The sequence below is a fragment of the Mobula birostris genome, chromosome 20 (genome assembly GCF_030028105.1).
Source record: "Mobula birostris isolate sMobBir1 chromosome 20, sMobBir1.hap1, whole genome shotgun sequence".
Classification (NCBI taxonomy): domain Eukaryota; kingdom Metazoa; phylum Chordata; class Chondrichthyes; order Myliobatiformes; family Myliobatidae; genus Mobula; species Mobula birostris.
Window position 1 is genome coordinate 29,354,096 of NC_092389.1, and position 25,383 is coordinate 29,379,478.

The 25,383-nt window shown below is 43.0% G+C and overlaps 1 protein-coding gene across 1 annotated transcript in view; it reads right to left on the reverse strand.

Annotated features, from left to right (window-relative positions):
• Positions 1-25,383, reverse strand: part of LOC140184948 (V-set and immunoglobulin domain-containing protein 10-like 2) — a 98,215-nt gene that overhangs the window by 38,226 nt on the left and 34,606 nt on the right. Inside the window, exons 3-5 of the mRNA XM_072238194.1 lie at positions 17,969-18,322; positions 12,436-12,714; positions 3,042-3,317 (exon numbers count right to left, since the gene is read on the reverse strand). Coding sequence (XP_072094295.1) covers positions 3,042-3,317; positions 12,436-12,714; positions 17,969-18,322 — 909 coding nt within the window. The remainder of the gene's footprint in view (positions 1-3,041; positions 3,318-12,435; positions 12,715-17,968; positions 18,323-25,383) is intronic.

The window sequence follows — 25,383 nt, forward strand, 5'->3', positions numbered from 1 at the left end:
AGAGACCATCATTAAAAATTACCATTTGTCTGAGAATCACCAATCCACTTGTCATCTTTCAAGTACAGTATGTATATTCTATTTTATAGGGCAATTCAAATGACTCTTACTTCAACCCCTAATTGCCTGTGATATAATCCAATATTATCAATGTGTGACAAAATTCAGAGAACCAGTGCCAGGTATCCTGCTAAAGTCAGCATTTCACCTGGAAGGAACGTTTGGGTCACTGTGATGGGGGAATAGAGAGGGCAAGTGAAGGGGCAGGTATTGGATCTCCTCCAGTTGCATGGGAAAGTACCAAGCAAAGGGGAGTGGTTGATGAACATGGGTGGAGGATTGCCTGGAGTTGCAGACTGAATGCTGAAAGAAAAGGGGAGGGATGATCTCTTACCAGGAGGGAGTTCCTGGGTGGTATTAACGGAGGAGGGGCTTGTGTTAAACAGAATCGAATTAGTATTGCTGAAAGAGATTTTATCACGATGTGCACTGGCAATGACTGAATCCAGGTGCGGAGGAACAACAGACTTGCATGTAGAAACGAAAACAAGAGTTTATACATAGGAATTCCAATAGTACGTTGGTGACTCGACCAAGCGACACTGCGAGATGACTCATTCTCAACACAAGGACTCTGCAATAAGTCCTAATCAGGAGTCCACTTTAAATAATCACAGTACGTGGAAAACCCATGCCAGTCAAAGTATCTTGACAAGATATAACAGAAAGCACGAAGGCTTAACGACTCTAGTTAAGACAACAAATACAGGTGCTCTAGAAATCTCAGAGCCCAGTACTCTACAGCTGGCCACACAGATCCACAGGGCTCATGACAGACTTATACATTAACTGAGAGCTATAACTTTTACAAACATTCAAAAGTCTATAAATTCCCCAATCTCACCAAGAAGATACTAACTGATGTCAGTCATCTACTGAGTTGGACTCAGTGAGTCACAGACAAGCAAGGTAACTTAAAACAGATTGCAAACGGAAACTGGATCTTCTACTTTGTGACACTTCCGTCATAAAACTCCGGGACCTGACTTACCTTGAGCAATACCAAAATTATCAAAATTCAAAAGGTAAAGGTGAGTCAGATAAATTGTTCTTCTAAGAGGAATCCATAACTGAAGGAGAATGTTGACTCCATTCTCAAAATATAACCATATATTTTAACCAAATATAACCATATAACAATAACAACACGAAAACAGGCCATCTCCGCCCTTCTAGACCATGCCGAATGCTTACTCTCACCTAGTCCCACTGACCTGCACTCAGCCCATAACCCTCCATTCCTTTCCTGTCCATATCCCTATCCAATTTTTTGTTAAATGACAATATCGAACCTGCCTCAACCACTTCTACTGGAAGCTCGTTCTACACAGCCACCACTCTCTGAGTAAAGAAGTACCCCCTCGTGTTACCCCTAAACATTTGCCCCCTAATTCTCAACTCATGTCCTCTTGTTTGAATCTCCCCTACTCTCAATGGAAAAAGCCTATCCACATATAGGTTTTATGTGCTGAACAGGTATATTCTGGAGATGCTAAGGCATAGAGTAATACAGCACGTAATTAGCTTTTCAGCCCAACTCATCCATGTTGTCCAAGGTTCCCAACCAAGATAGTCCCATTTGCCCACATTTTGCCCAATATCCCCTCCATGTACTTATTCAAATGTCTTTTAAATGTTGTTATAGTAACTGCCTCAACTACTTTACTGGGGACAACCCACCAAAATCTGTGATGATCACTCTAAGGAGATTAAAATCAGAGCAAAGCTGAATGTAATTAACCTGCAAATCTGAATTCCACAAGAACAACAGGAAAGAATGACCAGCTGCTATATTTCTGTCACACTACAAAGACTTTAATAATAAGAATATACTAAACCTATCTTCAATGCCTCAACAGATTGTAATTAACAAACTCAACTTGCTAGAAATGTGGATAGAATAATGGATTTTCTATGTTAGGTCGTAAAGTAAGAGGACCCTCTAAGTGTCTCCTGTTGCTTGAGTGAACTGGAGCTGGCTTTACCTGAACTATACCAGCTGATCTTAGCCAGAATGATGGAGCTTCATGAATGCATCATTAATGCTCTATTTCGGTTTCCAGTTCCTGTACATTCTGAGAATGATGTTACACAATTCTTTAATGAAACTTACATGATAGATAATTAGTTGAGAATAATATCAGCAGGTTTCATAGAAAATAATATTCTTTTCCCAACACTATAACTCAATCAACCTGTGTTTGCCCTGAATTGTACCCACAATACGAAAAGACATCACAATTCATTTAGTTATTTAGAGATACAGTGCGGAACATTCCTTTCTGGCCAAGTGAGCTGCACTGCCAAGAAACCCACCTATTTAACACGAGCCTAATCACAGGACAATCTACAATGACCAATTAGCCTCCTATCTGGTACATATTTATACTGTGGGAGGAAACCAGAGCACCCGGAAAAAATCCACACACTCACGGGAAGGAACATACAGGCTTCTTACAGAGGACGCCGAAATTGAACTTCAAAATCCAAAATCTGGCACCCCAAGCTGTAACAGCACCACACTAACTGCTACATTACCATGGCGCCCTATTCTGTTAACTGCCTCTATCATTGTGTGTGGAATTAATGCAGGAAATTACAATAATATGCTTGCACTTCAATATTTTATTAATCTCACCACAGAAGTTTAAAAGGTCTTCATTTCATCCACAATCTTAAAGTTTGCCAAAAAAATCTCAGTTTTTCTAAGATTACTGTGTTCAGAAAAAGAGAGTTGAAATAAAGCAGAAAACGCTGAAAGCATTTCACTCAGCAGGTCAGGCAGCATCTGTGGAGAAAGAAACATGGTCAATGTTTCAGCTGGGTGGCCTCTCACAGATAGAACCTGACTTGCTGAGTTTTGCCAGAATTTTCTACTTTGTTTCAGATTTCCAACATCTGCAGGGTTTTTTTTTCCAGTTTTAGCTTAAAATACAGAAGATTCCTTGAAATCAAATCATTTGAGATTAAATTCTACTCACAGTAGACAGTAAGTACGATAGTAGTCTTTGTTCTGGTGTTGAGGACTGTGTTGTGAGCGAGGCACATGTAAGTTCCAGTCTGACTTCGGGAAATTCTCTCAATGACAAACTGCTGCCCGGCATAGATCTGAGAGTTGTTGTGAAACCAGATGTACTGGCTGGGTGGATTGGAAGAGGCTGAACAGATCATAGAGACCATGTCCTGTTCAATGGCTGAATAACCCACTGAGTTGAGAGAGTAGGGAGTTATGTTGATGGCTGGCTGGTCGGGACCATCTGGAAAACAACAGGGCAAAGCACCTTCAATTCAGGAACTACATATTGATGAATTATTAATCAATACTACATATTGGCAACAGAGCTGCTTACAGTCAAATGATAATTATTTTCCTGTCACTGATTCTTGTCAAACAAGAGCTGAGGCTGTGGAATTGGCCCAATAGCTTTACATGCCTACGGGACAACCACAGTGCTTCCCAGCCAAGGAGGAACCACTTGAGTGGAAAATATGGCATCATGCAGATAACATTCTCCCTTATGCTTAGGAGACGATGCCAAGATAATCTTGTTGCCATTGAGGTGAAACCTCTGTTTTAGAGTTGTAGATTTATATGCTACACAAAAACACAGAAATAGTTACAGATTTATAACTTCTGTTTTAGAGTTGTAGATTTATACACAACACAGAAGCAGGCTCGTCAGCCCACCTTGCCCATTCCAACCAAGTTGTCTATCTGAACTGGTCTCACGCCTGTTTCTGGCCCATATCCCTCTATCTTTCCTTCCCATGTACCTGCCCAAACGCCTGTCGAACATTGTAATTGTACCTGTTTTTACAGTTCCCTCTGACATCTATATTCATATACCCACCATACTCTGTGTGAAGATGTTGCCCCTCAGGTCACTTTTATATCTTTCCCCTCTCAACTTAAATCTATGTCCTCTTGCTTTCAACCTCCCAAACCTCGGAAAAAGATTGTGAACACCTGCCTCATCTATGCCCCTCGTGATCTTAAATGCCTCTAGAAGGACACTCCTATGCTCCAGGTAAAAATGTCACTGCCCATCCAGCCTCTTCTTCTCAGGTCATAAGACATAGGAGCAGAATTAGGCCATTCAGCCCATCAAATCTGCTCTGCCATCCATCATGGCTGATTTATTATCCCTCTCAACTCCACTCTCCTGCCTTTTACCTGTAACCTTTGACCCCTTATTAAATAAGAATATATCAACCTCTGCTTTAAATATATCCAATGACTTGACCTCCACAGCTATCTGTGGCAATGAATTCCACAGATTCACCACCCTCTGGCTAAAGAAATACATATTGATACCTCGAACCTCCTAGTCTGGTAACATCCTTGCAACTGTTTTTGATACCCTTTCCAGTTTAATGACATTCTTCCTTAAGGTGGGAGACCAGAATTGCATACAATACTCCAAATGTAGTCTAACTAATGAGTTTATATTTGTAACATGACACACCACCCCCTGTACTCAGTGCCCTGACTGATGAAAACGTGCATGCAAAATATTCTCTTCACCACCCTATCAACTTGCCTACCACTTTCAGGAACCATATACTGTACTTGCATCCTTACCGCTCTCTGTTCCACAATGCTCTGTAATAATGGAACCATTTAATTCCAAATGGGAAAGCTGATGTGGCCTGCTTAACATAACTTCTGATTGTGCTGCACCCTCAATACTGTGCTGGGACACCCATACTCATATTTTTGAAGTGGAACACCCTTTATTTCTGTCATTAAAACCTGAATTGCTGTAGATAATGAAATGGATCATTCAAGGTATGTCCCCGGCCCCAGCTCGCTTCCTGGGTTCCCTGCCCGTGTGCAAACACACCCTTTCTCCAGAAGCAGAGAGGGCCATTCAAACTGAATTCAATAATTTAAACAATAAAAATTCCTCACCAAATTAAAAATAACTAAATAATTAAACACAAGAACACTAATTAAAAACATTGCACCATATATATCTACTTTGCATGTCGTTTATCCACCTGCGCTGCACTTTCTCGGCAGCTACACCATATTCAGCAATCTGGTTTTCTTTTCACTACCTTAATATAATTATTTATTGCGTGATCTGCCTGGGTGGCACACAAGACAAAAGCACATGACACAAGATACACTTTATGTCGATACATGATAATAATAAACCAATGACGATACAGTTCAAAGTTCAAAGTAAATTTATTATTAAAGTACATCTATAATCACCATATACTACCTTAAGATTCATTTATAGTGCACTAAAATTCATTTGAGATTTATAGTCAAGTAAAATAAACTAAAATCAGCTTTTACTTTTTTCCCACATTCAAATAAATACAGGTGTCTGGCCCAATACCACACCACTCGAGCAAAAAGACTAGTGTTGGATGCAAATTAGATTTGCACCTTCTGATCAGTGAGTCACTCCTTCACCAAACAGCTCAATGACAGAGTTGGTGGTCAAATATATGCACAACATAGGTGCTCCAGTAAGCTTAGTGGTTAGCGCAATGCTGTGACAGCTTGGGCCATCAGAGTTCAATTCCAGCGTCCTCTGCAAGAAGGTTTGTACTTTAATCCCGTGTGCGCGCGGGTTTCCTCCGGGTGCTTCAGTTTCCTCCCACAGTCCAAAGATGTACCAGTTAGTAGGTTAATTGGTCATTGTAAATTGTCCTGTGATTAGGCTAGGGTTAACTTGGTGGGTTGCTGAGCAGTATAAAATAATATTTTAAATCAGGCCTTCAGAACATTTCAGATTTCTATACCTATGGTCACATTGGTGTTGAAGTCTGAGACCTCTAGATAATTAACAACTCAGTAATCAGACAGAACAATTCTCCTCAGTACTAAAGCTCTATGTTAAAAGAACTCTGGGAACTAGCCGTTGTAAACATTACATTCTGGTTAAAGTACCACCCAAAATATGCCTTAACTGTGCTTTAGGAATCAGAACTTACACATCTTACGGGGTAACATTTCATCCATATCTGATTGGGCACAGAGTTGGACTGTGTCCAATCAGTGAGCAGGAGCATGGAAAAAGCAACAATTTCACTTAGGTACATGGCTGAAGACGGTAAAAAGACAGTGCTTCGCGGCAAGTTTTGGAGTTGGACTGCGCCCAATCAGGGATCGGGAGCATGAAAAGAAGTGGCAATTTCACTTAAGTACGCAGCTGAAGATTTTAAAAAGCAGCGCTTTGCGACAGTTTTCAGAGTTGGACTGCGACCGATCAGTGAATGGGATTCATTAGAAAGGACAAATAAAAATAAGGCAGGGGCTATGGGAGTGGCCATTATGTGAGTGGGCCAGTGTCGAAGTGGCTTTGGCTCATCAGGCTTGGTTGAGGTAAGTATCTGGTAAGTTTCTTTTTCTTTTTCTTTATTTTTCATTCCTTATCTGTTCGGGCACTGTTTGTACAGCAAGAATCGCTCCAAGGGCAGTGTTTTGTTCTATATGTGTGATGTAGGAATTCTGGGAGAAATCTGCCTCCCAGATAACCACATCTGCAGCAGATACACCGAGCTGCAGCTCCTCAGAGAACGTGTTAAGGAACTGGAGCTGCAGCTCAAAGACCTTTGTCTCATACTGGAGACTGAGGAAGAGATTGATAGGAGGTACAGAGAGGTAATCACCCCTGGGATTGCAGGTGGCAGGTGACTGGAGGACAGTCAGGAGAAGGAAGGGAAATGGGCAGCCAGTGCAGAGTACCCCTGTGGCTGTTCCCCTCAGTCATTTTGGATACTGCTGAGGAGGGACAACCTATCAGGGGTAGCCACAGTGACCGGGTCTCTGGCACTGAGCCAGATACTGTTGCTCAGAAGAGCAGAGAGGTGAAGAGGTCGGCAGTGTTGATGGGAGATTCCATAGGCAGAGGAACAGAGATGAGATTCTGTGGACGCGATAGAGACACCAGATCGTATATTGCCTCTCAGGCACCAGGGTCAGGGATGTTGGATCAGATCCATAGCATTCTTAGGGAGCAGAAGTCTTGGTACATATTGGTACCAATGACTATAGGTAGGAAAGATGATGAGGTCCTGAAGAGAGAATTTAGCGAGCAAGGTAGAAAGCTGAAAATCTGGACCACCAGGGTAGTAATCTCTGGATTGCTGCCTGTGCCACATGCCAGTGAGGGTAAGAATAGGATGATTTGGCAGATGAATGAGTGGCTGAGGAACTGGTACAAGAGGCAGTGGTTCATTGGATCATTAGGATCTCTTCTGGGGAAGGTACGATCTATACAAAAGGGACCAGTTACACCTGAACCCGAGGGGATCCAATAACCTTGCGGACAGGTTTGCTAGAGCTGTTTGGGAGGGTTTAAACTAATTTGGCAGGGAAATGGGAACTGGAGCGATAGGGCTGAGGATGGGGTAGTTGGTATACCAGCAGAGGCAGTGTGTAGTGTGTAGTGAGACTGTGAGGAAGGAGAGGCTGATGGTAGGGCAAAATTGAAGTCAACGGGATGAGTTGCAATGTAAAAAGTGGACAAAATCGAAAAGGGTGATGAATACAGGACTGAAGGTGTTATATTTGAATGCGTGCAGTATACGGAGCGAGGTAGATGAATTTGTGGCAGAGTTGCAGATTGGCATGTATGACATTGTGGGCATCACTCAATCATGGTTGGTTCAGCTGGGAGCTTAATATCGAAGGATGCACATAGTATCGAAAGGACAGGCAGGTAGGCAGAGGGGGTGGTGTGGCTCTATTGGTAAAAAAATTATATCAAATCATCAGAAAGAGGTGACATGGGATCAGAAGGTGTAGAATCCTTGTGGGCAGAGCTAAGAAACTGAAAGGTTAAAAAGACCCTGATGGAAGTTGTATACAGACCTCCGAACAGTAGGCAGGATGTGGGCTACAAATTACAGCAGGAGATAGAAAAGGCTTGTCAAAAGGGAAATGTTACAATAGTCATGGGGGGGGGGGGCGCGTTTCAATATGCAGGTAGATTGGGAAAATCAGGCTGGTGCTGAATTGGGGGAATTTGTAGAATGCCTACAAGATAGCTTTTTAGAGTAGCTCATGGTAGAGCCCACTGGGGGATCGACTGTTCTGGACTGGGTGTTCTGCAATGAAAATAAGTACTTTGCAACAGTCTTCACTGTGGAAGACACTAGCCATGTGCCAAAAGTTCCAGGTGTCATGGGGCAGAAATTGTTGAAGTTGCCATTACCAGGGGGAAGGTGCTTGCGAATTTGAAAGGTCTGAAGGTAGATAAGTCACCTGGACCAGATGGTCTACACCCCAGGGTTCTGAAGGAGGTAGCTGAAGAGATTGTGAAGGCATTAGTAATGATCTTTCAATAATCAATGGATCTTGGCGTGGTTCTGGAGGACTGGAAAGTTGCAAATGTCACACCACTTTTTAAAAAGGGAGAGAGGCAGAAGAAAGGAAATTATAGGCTAGTTAGCCTGCCCTCAGCGTTTGAGAAGATGCTGGAGTCGATTGTTAAGGATATAGTTTCGTAGTACTTGGAGGCACATGATAAGATAGGCCAAAGTTAGCATGGTTTCCTCAAGAGAAAATCTTGACTAATAAATCTGTTGGAATTCTTTGAAGAAATAACAAGCAGGATGGTCAAAGAAAAATTGGTGGATGTTGTGTACTTGGATTTTCAGAAGGCCTTTGACAAAGTACCACACATGAGGCTGCTTAATAAGTTAAGAGCTCATAGCATTACAGGACAGATGCTAGCATGGATAGCTGATTGGCTGATTGGCAGATTGGCAGGATGAAAAGAATGGAAATAAAGAGAGCCTTTTCTGGTTGGCTGCCAGTGATTAGTGGTGCTCTAATGGGGTCTGTATTGGGACCACTCCTTTTCACATTATATGTCAATGATTTGGATGATGGAATTGCTGGCTTTGTGGCCAAGTTTACATTCGATATGAAGATAGTTGGAGGGGCAGGTAGTGTTAAGGAAGAAGAGAAGCTATGGAAAGACACGGACCAGTTAGTAGAATGAGCAAAGAAGTGGCAGATAGAATTCAGTGTTGGGAAGTGCATGGTCATGCACTTTGGTAAAAAAAATAAAAGCATAGACTATTTTCTAAATGGAGAGAAATTAAAAAATCTGAGGTGCAAAGGGACTTCGAAGCCCTTGTGCAGGATTCCCTAAAGGTTCATTTGCAGGTTGCATCAGTGGTGAGGAAGGCAAATGCAATGTTAGCATTTATTTCAAGAGGACTAGAATATAAAAACAATGATATTATGTTGAGGCTTTATAGAGCACTGGTGAGACCTCACTTGGAGTATTGTGATCAGTTTTGGGCACCTTATCTCAGAAAGGATGTGGTGACATTGGAGCGGGTTCAAAGGAGGTTCACGAAAATGATTCCAGGATTGAAAGGCTTATCATATAAAGAGCATTTGATGGCGCTGGACCTGTACTCACTGCAATTTGCAATTCAGGAGCATGAGGGAGAATCTCAGTGAAACCTATTGAATGCAGGAAGGCCTCGATAGAGTGGATGCGGAGAGGATGTTTCCTACGGTGGGGGATTTCAAGACCAGAGGACACAGCCTCAGAATAAAGAGACATCCATTGAGAATGGAGATGAGGAATAATTTCTTTAGCCAGAGGGTGGTGAATCTGTGGAATTCATTGCTACAGGTGGCCATGTCATTGGGTATATTTAAGGCAGAGGTTGATAGATTGTTGATTATGAAGGGATACGGAGAGAAGGCAGGAGATTGGGACTGAGAGAGAAATGGATCAACCATGAACATCCCTCTTCCTTCAGTTAGTCCTGACGAAGGGTCTCGGCCTGAAACGTCGACTGTACCTCTTCCTAGAGATGCTGCCTGGCCTGCTGCGTTCACCAGCAACTTTGATGTGTGTTGCTTGAATTTCCAGCACCTGCAGAATTCCTGTTGTCAACCATGAACAGATGTTCTCAGGAAAATGTACAGAAGAAATGTGGCAAATGTTCACAGGATATTTGCGAGGAGTTCTGCATAGGTATGTTCCAATGAGACAGGGAAAGGATGGTAGGGTACGAGAACCGTGGTGTACAAAGGGTGTTGTAAATCTAGTCAAGAAGAAAAGAAGAGCTTACAAAAGGTTCAAAAAACTAGATAATGTTAGAGATCTAGAAGATTATAAGGCTAGCAGGAAGGAGCTTAAGAAAGAAATTAGGAGAGCCAGAAGGGGCCATGTGAAGGCCTTGGCGGACAGGATTAAGGAAAACCCCAAGGCATTCTACAAGTATGTGAAGAACAAGAGGATAAGACGTGATAAAATAGGACCAATCAAGTGTGACAGTGGAAAAGTGTGTATGGAACTGGAGGAGATAGCAGAGGTACTTAAAGAGTATTTTGCTTCAGTGTTCACTACGGAAAAGGATCCTGGCGATTGTAGAGATGACTTACAGTGGACTGAAAAGCTTGAGCTGCAGATATTAAGAAAGAGGATGTGCTGGAGCTTTTGGAAAGCATCAAGTTGGATAAGTCACCGGGACCGGATGAGATGTACCCCAGGCTACTGTGGGAGGCGAGGGAGGAGATTGCTGAGCCTCTGGCAATGATCTTTGCATCATCAATGGGGACAGGGGAGGTTCCGGAGCATTGGAGGGTTGCGGATGTTGTTCCCTTATTCAAGAAAGGGAGTAGAGATAGCCCAGGAAATTATAGACTAGTGAGTCTTACTTCAGTGGTTGGTAAGTTGATGGAGAAAATCCTGAGAGGCAGGATCTATGAACATTTGGTGAGGCATTAATATGAATATGAATAATCAGCAGGCTTCGTCAAGGGCAGGTCGTGCCTTACAAGTCTGATTGAATTTTTTGAGGATGTGACTAAACACATTGACTCTTGGCAGCCTGGAGGATCAGAGGAATCTTGGGGTCCGAGTCCATAGGACACTCAAAGCTACTCCACAGCTTGACTCTGTGGTTAAGAAATATACGGTGCATTGGCCTTCATCAACCATGGGATTGAGTTTAGGAGCCGAGAGGTAATGTTGCAGCTATAGAGGACCCTGGTCAGACCCCACTTGGAGTACTGTGCTCAGTTCAGGTCGCCTCACTACAGGAAGGATGTGGAAACCATAGAAAGAGTGCAGAGGAGATTTACAAGGATGTTGCCTGGATTGGGGAGCATGCCTCATGAGAATAGGTTGAGTGAACTCGGCCTTTTTTCCTTGGAGCGACAGAGAATGAGAGGTGACCTGATAGAGGTGTATAAGATGATGAGAGGCATTGATCGTGTGGATAGTCAGAGGCTTTTTCCCAGGGCTGAAGTGACTAGCACGAAAGCACACAGTTTTAAGGTGCTTGGAAGTAGGTACGGAGGAGATGGCAGGGTAAGTTTTTTACGCATAGAGTGGTGAGTGCGTGGAATGTGCTGCAATATGATGGTGGTGGAGGCAGATATGATAGGGTCTTTTAAGAGACTCCTGGACAGGTACATGGACCTTAGAAAAATAGAGGGCTATAGGTAACCCTAGGTAATTTCTAAGGTAAGGACATGTTCGGCACAGCTTTGTGGGCCTAAGGGCTTGTATTGTACTGTAGGTTTTCTATACTTCTATGTTTGTATGATGAAATGGCAGAGCAGACTCGATGAGACAAAGGGCCTAATTCTGCTCCTCTATCTTACGGTCTTATCTGTGGCAGATAGTGCTATCTAACTGCAAACTGGGGGTGATGTTGGGCTGAAGGTAGTATTGGGCTATTCCGGGTGAGTTCCCCAATCTCATACCTTTGGGATTCTTTTACCCGCTGTGTGAGCTCTTGTTCAGGGCTGAATCAGGACACAGACCCAAGATGAGAATGGCTGGTGTTGCAAATATCTAAACTGTTAATTAACCATCAAAAATGCACTGGGGGATTGTTTCTTGGAGGCATTACATCTTTATTCCCGTTATCATATTCCAGCAGTTTTGGTGGATATTACAAAGATGATTAACTTCTAAAAGGTGAATCAGCAATGTCAGGCTTGAAATGTTTATGTGATCATCCGCCTTCCAATAATGAAACTCAGAAAGAAGTATTTACACTGTGAGTCTCCCAATACTTGAAGTAAAAGCAGCGAATCTCTAGTGGAGCAGCACAATTCACTACTCCCTCTTGTCGTACAGTTCACTGCACTGAACCATCACCATCGACTTTCTGTTCAAGTATTTTGATTGGGAGCTGTACCACTCCAGCTAAGCTGTACATAACCTATGCATAATGGTCAAAAACAATGAAAAAAGAAGAAAACCACCAGGAGCTGGATGATTAATGGGAAGAATATGGCGCTCAGTGGGAGCCAATCACACTGCATGCTAGAGTGAGATTTTCTCCAGAGTTGGAATCACTCTGCTTCCAGCACAGCCAGAAGCTCTTCACTTGTACCGCACAAGTTTCCAAGTACTTATGGGGACTCACAGATCACATCGAGCCAGACTCGGTTGCTGGTGGCTTCATTCACTTCGTTCCTCGCGGTGCAGGTGTACCAGCCGGTGTGGTTCCTGTTTACTGAGGTGAAGTTGAGCTGGCTGCTGGTTGTCTCGGAGATGTTGACAGGGCTCCTGGACAGAGTTTCCTGCCTGTTCCAGATGTACTCCAAGGGCCCGGTTCCATTCTCTACAGAGCACACTATTGAAACTGTGGACCCTTCAACAGGTGCCGAGGTGCTCATCTGAACGGACGGGTTGGTAATTGGTACTGTGAAGTAAAAGGAGCATGGTTATCTCCAACAAAATATACTGAATGTTTTCACCTCTATTTAACAAACCCTCCTGGCGACATGTTGCAGTGACACTAGGATAGTTCTGTTCTCCTTCTGTACTCTCTCAATGTTCTTATGTATAGAATAGTTTGCCTGCATGGCATGCAACCGAAAGCTTTTCACTGTATCTCAGTACATGTGTCAATAATAAACCAGTCGTCTCGGCTGAAAACTTTGTTTGAAAAGTGACATTATATAATCTTGATTCAGTCCTTACAGCTGAATACCCACTTTGGCACTTGACCCACATGTGCCCAGCTTGGTTTGGGAACACACATTCATACATCTCAAAGGGGAGCCTTTCAGCTAGCCTTACAACAGCTACCCAGCCTAATGCCACCTTCCAGCACCAGCCCCATAGCTCTGCAGTACGTGGCTCCTTGGGCATATGTCCAACGTTTCTCAAACAGAACACTGCTGGAACTCGGTGGTCCAAGAAGCATCTGTGGAAATGAAAGGCGTCAGTTGGCATTCTGAGCGATGCCGACATTCAGGACCTGGCAATCAGACCCAGCAGTCTCGACCCAAAACATATAGTCTTACACCTCTCTCCTCGATATCTGCTGATCTTCCTGCACTCTGTTTCTATTCTACATTCCAGCATCCGAAATCTTTTTTGTCACAACAGCATAAATGTTGTGAGAGATTTTGTTTCCACCATCCTTTTAGACAATGAGCTCCAGACTCCTCTCACTCTCTAAGTGAAAAGATATTTCTTCAATCCCCGCACCCTCCTCTGTTTGTTCCGCCAATTTATTCTTTTCCATGGTCTTTAACCTTTTATCTAAAGGAAATACCTCCTTCCTATTTGCTCCATCCTCAGCTCCTCATATAGTAATTTTAGTTCAATGAGTTAAAAGTCTTTTCAGCTTCTTTGTTGTGAAGAAAACAACCCTGCCCTGTCTGATTTTTCCTCATAGATAAAAATGGCAAAATCCTCATAAATCTCCTCTGCACCCTTCCAAATGGCTCCCTTTGATATGATGGATGGACTGTATGACATACTCAGGATGTGACTAAAAGCTCATAATTTCACTGCTGTTCTATTTTATGCTTCATTTATTAAGAAGGAATGAAAGTTTGGCAACGTGGATGGAAAGCCAATGAAGGATCAATCATCTATGCGTGGAGACATAAGGGATGGGTGAGATCATTAAAGAAATCTTTTGTCTGTAGTTACTGTGGAGAAGATCATGGAAGCTTAGGAATTCAGGGAAGAAAGTAGCAATGTGGATACATTCCTGGGGCCCCAAAAAATCTGGAACATTTAGAGGAAAGCAAGGAAAAAATTGCATGCCCTGGCAGAGTATCTTTGTTAGTTATGAGTGAAGCACTGGAAGACTGAAGGGCTGCGAGGACAAACCAGGGAACTTCAGCTTAATATCAGTAGTGCGAAAGTTACTGCAGGGAATTCTAACAGACAGGATCTATCTGCCTTTGGAAAGGGATAGGCAGCATGGTTTTGTACATGGGAAATCAGACCTCAGGAATTTAAGTTTTTTGAATAGGTGACCAAGATAACTGATGAAGACAGCGTGGTATATGTTGTCTACATGGCCTTTAATCAGAATCAGAATCGGGTTTAATATCACTGGCATATGTCGTGAAATTTGTTGTTATGTGGCAGCAGTACATTGCTATACATTGTAATAAAAACTTTTATTTAGAGTAAGAAATAAAGTAAGTAACTGTGTGACAAAAAAAAGCACAACAGCGTCTCTTCCACCTCAGGTGACTGAAGAAGTTCGGCATGAGCCCCCAGATCCTCAAGACCCTCTACAGGGGCACCATTGAAAGCATCCTGACTGGCTGTATCACTGCCTGGCACGGGAACTACACCAACCTTGATTGCTGGGCACTGCAGAGAGTGGTGCGGACAGCCTAGCACATCTCTCGGTGTGAACTTCCCTCCATTGAGGGCATTTAAGGCAGCAGGTGCCTAAAGAGGGCCTGGAAGATCATCGGGTACACCAATCACCCCAACTGCAAACTGTTCCAGCTACTTCCATCTGGCAAACAGTACCGCAGCATTAAAGCCAGGACCAACAGGCTACGGGACATCTTCTTTCCATAAGCCATTAGACTCAAAAATTCACTGGTCTGTACATCGTGACGGTGTCATAACACAAAGATTTGTACTCCCTCATGTTGTGGGACGAATGTAAAATTTAAATAAATAAATAGTTAAATTAAATAAGTAGTGTGAATAAAGTCATGATTTAGTGTTCATGGGTTCAGTGTTCATTCAGAAATCTGATGCCAGAGGGGAAGAAGCTGTTCCTGAATCGCTGAGTGTGTGCCTTTGTTAAGGCACTTCATGGGATATTGATCTGAAAGGTTAGATCCATGAGATTCAGGAAGAGCTGATACAAAATTTTTTCAGTGTTAAGAGTCAAAGGGTGACAGCGGAGGGCTGTGACCAGTGGTGTGTTGCAGGGATCAGTGCTGGGTCCCCTGATGTTTGACACCTGTGCTAATAAATTGGATCAGAATTCATAAGTTTACAAATAGCACCAAAATTGTGATATAGTGGGTATTGAAAATTACAATAGAATCTAGGTCAACTGGGAAATGAGGCATTGGGATGGCTGATGGAATTGAACTTGGCAGGATGCTGGAGAGTGTTATCAACCAGAGGGAACTAAGGGTAGAATTGCATTGTTTATTGAAAGTGGTGACACAATTAGACATTGTGGTGAAGAAGGCTTTTGACACACTTGCCTTCAATGGTCAGGGCACTGAGTACACAAGTTGGGATGTCATGTCACAGCGGTAAAGACGTTGGTGAGATTCACAAGGGTTTTGCAGGGATTGGGTTTGACTGGTAAGGAGAGAATAGCTGTTTTCTCTGGTATGTAGGAGCTGAAGGATAATGGAAAAGAGATATATAACATCATGAGGAGGATAGATAAGGTGAATGGTCACAGTATTTCTCCCCAGAGCAGCAAAGTCTAAAACTGGAAGGCATAGGTTTGAGGTGAGAGGGGAAAGATTTAAACAGGACAGAGGGGCAGGTTTTCTCACATAGACAGTGAGTATATGGAACAAGCTGCCAGAGAGAGTGGTAGAAGCAGACATCAATTATGGTGTTTAAAAGACATTTAGATAGGTGCATGGATAGGAACTGCTTAGAATGATGTGGGCCAAGTTTAGGCAAATGGGGTTAGCTCAGATAGGCACTTTGGTTGGTAGGCAGAATTTGAGCCAAAGGACTGGTTTCCATGCTGGATAAGTCCCAGATTCCCTAAATCCACAAGTTTTTTCTTGATAGTGCCAAGTTATTGAGTGACACTGAAGCAAGTGGAGGTTATTCCATCATGCTCCTGACTTGTATGTTTTAAATAGTAAAAAGGCTGTCAGGAAGTGAATTACTTTCAGGATAGCCAGCCTCTATCTTGTTTTAAAGTGGCTGGTCCAATTAGATTTTATGTAAACAGTGACCTCCCTTCTCCCTGGATGTTGATGGTAAAGAGCCCCAGTGATTACAATGACAATGGCTGTCAATTTGCGCATTCCAGGTGCAAATTGGGACCCTGAAGAAACCGGATCTGCAAGCACTCATTGGATAAGCTGCAGTTGATGTTTACAAAACAACTTAATGTGGAGCCAGGGGGAACAAGACTTGTCCATGTTAAATGACTTGCTCAAAACCAGCCTGGATTTGCCAACATCCACCACTCCAGTCACATCTCCTCCCCTCCCCTGAACTCATCTGTCATCCCTGGCCAGTTGGTGAGATCAGGTGTCTGACTGATGCCTGCATTGATTGGTGTTGAGGCCCAGAACAGAAAATATTGTTGATAGCCTGTCAACATTTCAAATAGCTAGCAGGTCAGGAAGCACCTGTGGAGCAAAACAGTTAATATTTCAAGTTGATGACCTTATGTCAGAACCGAGCCTGATCTACTGAGTATCTCCAGCATTTTAGCTCTCCACAGGTGCTACCTGACCTGCTAGCTACTTGCAACGTTAACAGGCTGTCAAGAATGTTTTCTGCTCGGCTCCTGTGCTGTAGTGCTCCATAACTCTATAAAAGGTTCAGTGTTGGATCAGAGATGTGGGGGAGGTACTGCGCTGCTGTCAATTGTGTATTAGGATAAGTCTGTGCGGAGGGAAGTAGGGAGATCATTGTCTGAGAAGATTGCATCCCTGGGGTAGGGACATAAAGTCATGGAGCACTACAGCACAGCAACAGGCTCTTTGTCCCAGCTAGTCCATGCCACCCTGGTCTTCTATCTAGTCCCATCTACCTGTAGCTGGAAAATAGTCCTCCATTCCTCTCTCATCAGTGTACCTATTCAAACTTCTTTGAAATGTTACAACTGAACCCGCATCTAACACTTCCGCTGACAGCTCATTCTGCACTCACACTATCCTCAGAGTGAAATTTGTTACTCTCAGATTCCCTTAACTATTGCACCCTTCACCCTAAACCTGTGACATCTAATTCTAGTCTCACCTAACCTGAGGAGAAACACCTATCTGCATTAACCCTATCTATGCCCTCAGAATTACAAAATTACTCCTCAAATACATCTATAAGATCACTCCTCATTCTTCTGCACTCCAGGGAATAAAGTCTAAACTGATTCAACCTTTCCCTGTAATTCAGATCCTGAAGTCCCAGTAACATCCTTGTAAAATTTCTCTGCACCCTTTCAAGCTTATTGATAGCTTTCCTGCATGTAGGTAACAAAAAGTACATACAATACTCTAAATGTGGCCTCACCAAAGTCCTGTACAACTTCAACATAACATCCCAACTCCTGTACACCATGCCTTTATTTATGAAGGCCAATGTGCCAAAGTTGTTACTTCAGAAGGCCAATGTTGTTATTTTAGATTTCCCATGTTACCGGTTTTTATTTGCTTTTAGCATGCAGTATTGTGTTTGGGCTCCTCTGATCTGGGGCAATTCCACCGGCCACCACACAGATCATAACCAGATTTAGACACGAATGAAAATAGTATAATATTGCTGATGAAGGCATCTAAATCACTGTCAGAAAGAAGTACTGATAAGCTATCTTTTCAATATGTTGCAAACGGTGTCATGGTGATTCCCATTCTGTGCCATGTCTAATCCAGATATTTGGGTCCTGTTTAGGAAAGCACACCTAGTCAATGCCAGTCATGCACAATGCACTGGACTTGAATTACACAACCCACAGATTAAAATCTCAGACTCACCAAGAATGTACAAATCCACAAAGACGTACACGAGTTTTGCTCCATCGTCGGTGTCATATAAGCTCTGACATGTGAAGCGGCCCTCAGCTGCCAGCTGAAGATTGCCTATGACCAATGACGCACTGTTGGAGAGAATTTTCACCTCACCGAACATGGAAGCCATTCTTTGCAGTTTGGCACCCATCCCGTAATCGTACAGCACCGCTCGAATACCACTGGACCCGGGTCTTGTGAAACCCCAGATGTAAATGGTGGGCAGGGACTGGCCACATTCCAACACCACAGATCGACCTATGACCCCTTTCACTTGGGTCTCAATGTATGTGACCTCCTCTGGATCCAAGATCACCAACCCTGAGTTGAAGAGGGAACAAGATAAGTAAGAGAAGTCTTACACTACGTAAGGGAGCAGCATCTGTGGATAGCATTTCCATTTGTTAATCTTCCAACAGAGATGGAAGATGCTGGAGATGTCACAGATTTGAAACAGCAAATCTAGAAGAGTTGGTGCTACAAGACCAGAGGTGGTCAGGTAAAGGAAGCAGCAATAGGTGGAAGTGATGCTACAACAGAACGGTTGGCGGCATGGAAAATCTATGAAAGAGGAGATGGTTATCCTGGCCTAAGAATGTGGTGGAAGAAGGGCCAATCGGTCCAAGGTGGGGAGGAGGGATACCACTTCATCAAGCACATGACAACACATTCCAAGCTCAAGCCCAGGCCTCCACTACTGCTAATGTGGCCATCTTCCATTGTTGGAAAATGGGAGCCATTCTTAAGATGAAACGTTTAACTCAATGCAATGTGTCAAGCAGAATGAAGAAATTTAACATATAACCTTATATAGTAGCTAACATTTTCAGTCAGAATTGTATTTATATAGCATTGCATCTCAGTGAGCATATTTTCTTCATTTTGAACTGTTAATTATTACATTGGTGAGCTTAACCATTTTTTCTTGTATTGGTGAACACACTATTCACTCTCAGCAAGACCTTGTAGACACGTGGTGAGCAGCCTACCCATACTGATTGGTTTATTTGAGGAATGACAACAGTCCAGCTCTTTCAGTAAACTCACCACGCTTCTTCATGTGATCTTTTACATCCAGTTAAACACGATTAGTATCCTACCAAAAGTATGCACCCACACCAATGCAATATTCCCTCTGTATTGGGTTGTTAACTTAGGTTATGCTCAAAGATAATGGCTTCAACCCATAACCTCCAGAAAGACTTTTGAATCAAATTTACAAAGTCCCACTACTACAAATCTTTATCCTGAAATACTATTTGTGAGTTCTGGTAGTATTCATCAGCAGGCGGCTCAAATGTCGTAATTGGGAGGGGGAGTGGTGCTCGGGGTGGGGTGATAGCAGGCTACGGAAATGAGGTGGGCGGCAACACTGGGCTTGACCCTGGACTTTGCTGCACAAAATTCCTCTTGAAAGACGATAGACATCATGACAGCAGTAAACAAGCTTCTCCCCCTGCCTTGTCCACAAAAAAACCCAGTGTGCTTACCACCTTCAACACTCAGGCAAACTTGGCAGCACTGTAAAAGCCTAATCCTAAATGTACACGGGCATGAATTATACTATAGAATTGGTGGGATTGGAATATCTTGCTATTGCTGGCATCCATGCTCCATGCGAACCTCCTCCCATCTGATTCAGTCTCACATGATAAACAAACCATCTATGATTAACACTTAAAAAAACAATTATCCAGCCTCCCTTCAAACAATGTATTTGACGCAACCTCTCCTGTAGTAGCCAGTTCCACATTTCCCACCTTCATGATAATTTGGCACCATTTGCTGAAAACCTGTTACATTCAATTTTCCAGTGAAAGATAAATAATTTCATCTCTAGTCTAGATACTTTTGGTCCAGCCTCCTTCATGAAGTGTCCTTACAGCAAGAAACATGGGCTAGAATCCAGTCATGAAAAAAATTCCCAGGAGTGAGAACTACAGTTTAACTCAAAGTACCAGACAGTCTTCAAGAAACAGACAATTTGGAATGAACAATACCGATTGCAGATTGAAAAGAAGCAATACAAATGAAGGTCTTCCTCCTTGATGTTAAAGCACATTTTATAACCATGGACTTTTGAATTGTTAAGGACACAAAGGATATACTGTCAATTCTTACCTAGAGACAACGGAGCCAGAATCCAGAGAAACTTTAACAGGATTTGGGAATGCCGAGTCAATCCATCACCCATTTCGGGATCATGCTGCTGAAGAGGGCATAGGATGTGCGGAGAACACCCCTTTGACCAGTGTGATGTCAGAACAAGTTGTCCTGGGGAGCCTTCCTCAATTCATTCGGAGGCATTTCAAGCCACTGTGCTTTCCTGGGAAGACTGTGTAATCACAGTGACATACCTGGGCTGATGTATTCAAGCATGGACCAAGGAACACGAAGCACTGAAGTCATTTCAGATTAACTCTGAATTATTTATTATACTTTCTTTGACAAATTGCTCTCAGTTTACTAATGTGCTTTAAGATCTATTTATTATGCAGAAGTAAACACTTCTCCTTCCCAGCTACTTGTCAGATGATGTTACTCAGTTCATATGTAGATCATAGACATCAGAGCAGAATCAGGCCATTCGGCCCATCGAGTCTGCTCCCCCATTCCATCATGGCTGATTTATTATCCCTCTCAACCCCACTCTCCTGCCTTCTCCCTGTAACCTTTGACACCCTTATTACTCAAGAACCAGTCAACCTTCACTTTAAACACTCCCAATGATTTGGCCTCCACAGACATCTATGGCAATAAATTCCACAGATTCACTACCCTCGGCCTAAGGGAATTCCTCCTCATCTCTGTTCTAGAGGGATGTCACTCTATCCTGAGGCTGTGCCCTCTGGTCTTAGATTCCCCTACTATAGGAAACATCCTCCCTACATCCACCTTATCTAAACTTTTCAAAGAGATCCCAAACCCCCCCCCCCTTATTTTTCCAGATTCCAGTGAGTACAGAGCCAGAGCCATCAAATGCTCCTCATATGATAACCCTCGCATTCTCATGAACCTCCTCTGGACCCTCTCCAATACCAGCTCTTAGTATGGTGGAAGCAGGTTCAACCATAGTCTTCACAGTGTAGCTGGGTCAGAAAGGAAAGAATTAGTGGGAGAGTGGGACTAGCTGAATCGTTCTTACACTGAACTGACTCAATGGCCTGAATGGCCTTCTTTCATGCTGTAACTATTCTGCAGTTCTTTGTGGTTCATGGAGTGAGAGTGGAGAACTAAATTCCGATGAATATGGCCAATATTTACAATGTAATTCTGATAATAATCTTCTGTGAGATTGTCAAGACCCAGTGAATAGCTAGTCTTCAGCAGCAAGAAACCCAAGCTCTTAAGTGGCTTCAGTCAGCCACAGATCACCTTGACAACAGTTCCCTTGAGACAGATAGGCTTACAGTCCATTGCACAGACCACACAAGCTGAAGTCATGGCAGAATCAAAATAAGTGACCACCTTTAGCTCAATTGGATTCTTTTCTGAATTCTTGTAAAATATCGAGGGAAAATAACGTTTTACAATTGTACTCTTTTTGTTCTGTTTGTTAACTTGAACTCCATTTTCATATGGCTGGCAAACACCCAGTGAAACCTCAGATCTATTAGAAAACTGAAGCAAATAATAATAAATCATTAAGCTGGATTCTCAAGTATCAAGTCTGGTTCTAACTTTCCATGTTATTGATGTCTGGGGATATCATACAGTTCCATTGTAAATATGCGTGGTGCCACATTGAATGACAGTGCCAAAATCCACCAATGATATCATGATTAAACTCTGAGTATTAACTGAATAACAGATTACATTCTGCAAACTTTCAGTGAAACAGTCTTCAAGGAAGTATTAACCACAAAGAACTAAAGACACAGTCGGGCATGAATTCACATGCATATGAAGGACAGGTAATAGATTGCAAACGTACATGAGGCAGAACGAATCCAGTGCTATGCATTGAACCAAGCTGTGGAGGAGAAGTGGGCACTGCATTGCAGAAAGTTAGCCAATAGCCCTTGGACATAGTCATAGAGTAATACAGCACAGAAAAAGGCCCTTCAGCCCAATTGGTCCTTACTGACCAAGATCCTCACTCAAGGTTAGTCCTATGTGCCAGCATTTGGCCCATATCCCTCTAAACCCTTCCTTGTTATCTCCCTGTGCAACTGGACCCTTGATTTCCTCACTGGCAGACGCTGGTTACGCAGACTGGCAACAACATCTCCTCCACAATCACCATCAGCACAGGTGCACCACAGGGCTGTGTGCTTAGCCCCCTGCTCTACTTGCTTTACACTTATGACTGTGGGGCTAAGCACAGCTCTAACGCCGCATTTAAGTTTGCTGACGATACCACTGTAGTTGGCCGTGCCAGAGGTGGCAATGAATTGGCATAAAAGAGGGAGACTGAGAACCTGGTTGAGTGGTACTACAGCAACGACCTCTCACTCAACGTCAGCAAAAGCAGACTGAAGGTCCATGAGCCAGTCCTCGTTAGGTGAATGGGAGTGCAGAGGTTCACAAGCTTTAGGTTCCTTTATGTTAACATATCAAAGGATTTGTCTAGGGGCAAGCAAGTACGTGTCATCACAAAAAAGGCACAGCAGCACCTCTACCTTCTTAGAAGTTTGCATAGATTCAGCAAGTCACTGAAACCTTTTACAGACTTCTAGAGTGGAGAGTGGTTGTATCACAGCCTGGTATGGAAATACCAATAGCCAGAATGGAAAAGGCTACAGAAAGTGGTGGATTCATTCCAGTCCCTCACAAGTGAAGCCTTTCCCACCACTGAGTACATCATTTTCATTGTTTTCATTCAGCGATATAGCACAGTGGCAGGGCTTTTCTGGCCCAATTTACATGGAGTGCTGTCATAAGACAGCAACAGCGGTCATCGAAGACCCCCACTATCCAGGCCATGTCCTCTTCTCACTGCTACCATTGGGCAGGAGGTACAGGAGCCGTAGGTTTCACACCACCAGATTCAGGAACAGTTATTACTCTACAAGTATCAGGCTCCTGAACCAGCATGGATAACTTCATTCACCTCAACTCTGAACTGATTCTATGACCTACAGACTCACTTTCAAGGACTCTTTACAGCTTTTAGAACATAAAACATACATCAGTGCAGCATAGTACAGGCCCTTCACCCCATGATGTTGTGCCAGCATATTATCCTACTTAAACATCAATCTAACCATTCCCTCCTACATAGCCCTCCATTTCTCTAACATCTAGGAGTCTCTCAAATGTTCTTAATGTACGAGGGGTGATTGATAAGTTCATGGCCTAAGGTAGAAGGAGTCAATTTTAGAAAACCTTGCACATTTATTTTTCCTACATTTACACACTTAGTTCAGCGGTTGTGGAGCATACAGATCCCTTCTTTGTAGAAGACGATGTCTTGGACCTCCAGAATTGGTCCACAGCAGGGTAATTGATAAGTTCATGGCCTAAGGTAGAAGGAGATGAGTTATTCACTTCAAACTTTCTGCATTTTTACTCAAAGAGTTGAACTGAACGTGCATGTAATGAGAGCTGTATAACTTATCTCCTTCTACCTTAGGCTACAAACTTATCAATCACCCCTGCTGTGGACCACTTCTACAAAGAAGGGATCTGTATGCTCCACGACCGCTGGACTAAGTGTGTAAATGTAGGAGGGGACTATGTTGAAAAATAAATGTGCTAGGTTTTCTAAAATTGACTCCTTCTACCTTAGGCCACAAACTTATCAATCACCCCTCGTATCTGCCTCTACCATCAACCCGTTGCCACGTGTTCTCAGTATTATTTTACTTGCACTGTTTGTCTTCTCTAGCACATTGGCTATTCTGTAGTCTGTGCTTGTTTATGTTTAGCTTTTTGTAAAATTCTGTTGTATTCTTTTTGCCTGCAAGGAAATGAATCTTATGTTGGTATACGGTAGCATAAATTTACTTTGAGCTTTGAACATTGAAATTTATTCACATGTGTCCATGTCTTTTACAAGTTGTTATTGTAACTGTTTCAACCACTTCCTCTGGCAGCTCATTCCACATACATTCTATCCTTTGCACAAAATTGTTGTCCCTCAAGTTCCTATTAAATCTTTCCCCTCTTGTCTTCAATCTATGCCCTCTACTTCTTGATTCCCCAGTCCTGGGAAAAAGACTGAGTGTGTTTGTCCTACCTGTATGCATCATGATTTTATATCCTCTGTAAGATGACCTTTCAGTCTCTTACACTCAGAGCAATAAAATCCAGCAATGTTTCTCTTTCCTACAGTCTCTTCACTAAAATGGAAGTTAACAAGGGTCTGCTCAGGAGCCCTTGCTTCTGGCTGAAAGCATTTAAGAAGTAAGTGCTGGCTATACAACCTTCTGAGCTGAAGACCATGAATTGTGATTTTTTGGCCTCAATTCATTTTTCCCATCCAGTCCCTATAATCCTTGATTTTCCTGAAGGTCTGTCTATCTTGGCATCCACAGCTCCCTGAAGTAGAATTTTTTTTCCAAGATTCACTACTCTCTGAGAGAAGAAGACATTTCTCACCTCAGTGTTAAATGGACCACAATTTACGCCCTGAGCTTCACATTCCCCCACCTGGGGAAATATTGACACAGCATCTGCTCGGTCAAGTGCCCTCATGTTTGAATGATATTGCCTCTCTAATGTCAAAACTTCAGACAGTAATATCTCATTTTATCATCCTATTCATATGATAACTCCTTAATCCCAAGAACTGATCAAGTGCCTTTTGACTGGGTCAGTTCTAAGGCAAATTAATTCTTCCTTAAGTGCTAGTACTCCAGGTGTGATCTCACAGAAGTCCAATAAATTTGTAGCAAGACTTCCCTCCCTTGCACTCCTTGCAATAAAGGACAACATTACATTGCTTATATTCCGTCTGGGTAGCCTCCAACCTGATGGCATGAACATCGACTTTTCTAACTTCCGCTAATGCCCCACCTCCCCCTTGTACCCCATCCGTTATTTATTTATATACACACATTCTTTCTCTCACTCTCCTTTTTCTCCCTCTGTCCCTCTGACTATACCCCTTGCCCATCCTCTGGTTTCCCCCCCCCCCTTGTCTTTCTCCCCGGCACTCCTGTCCCATGATCCTCTCATATCCCCTTTGCCAATCACCTGTCCAGCTCTTGGCTCCATCCCTCCCCCTCCTGTCTTCTCCTATCATTTTGGATCTCCCCCTCCCCCTCCCCCTCCCACTTTCAAATCTCTTACTAACTCTTCCTTCAGTTAGTCCTGACGAAGGGTCTCGGCCTGAAACGTCGACTGCACCTCTTCCTAGAGATTCTGCAGATGCTGGAAATTCAAGCAACACACATCAAAGTTGCTGGTGAACGCAGCAGGCCAGGCAGCATCTCTAG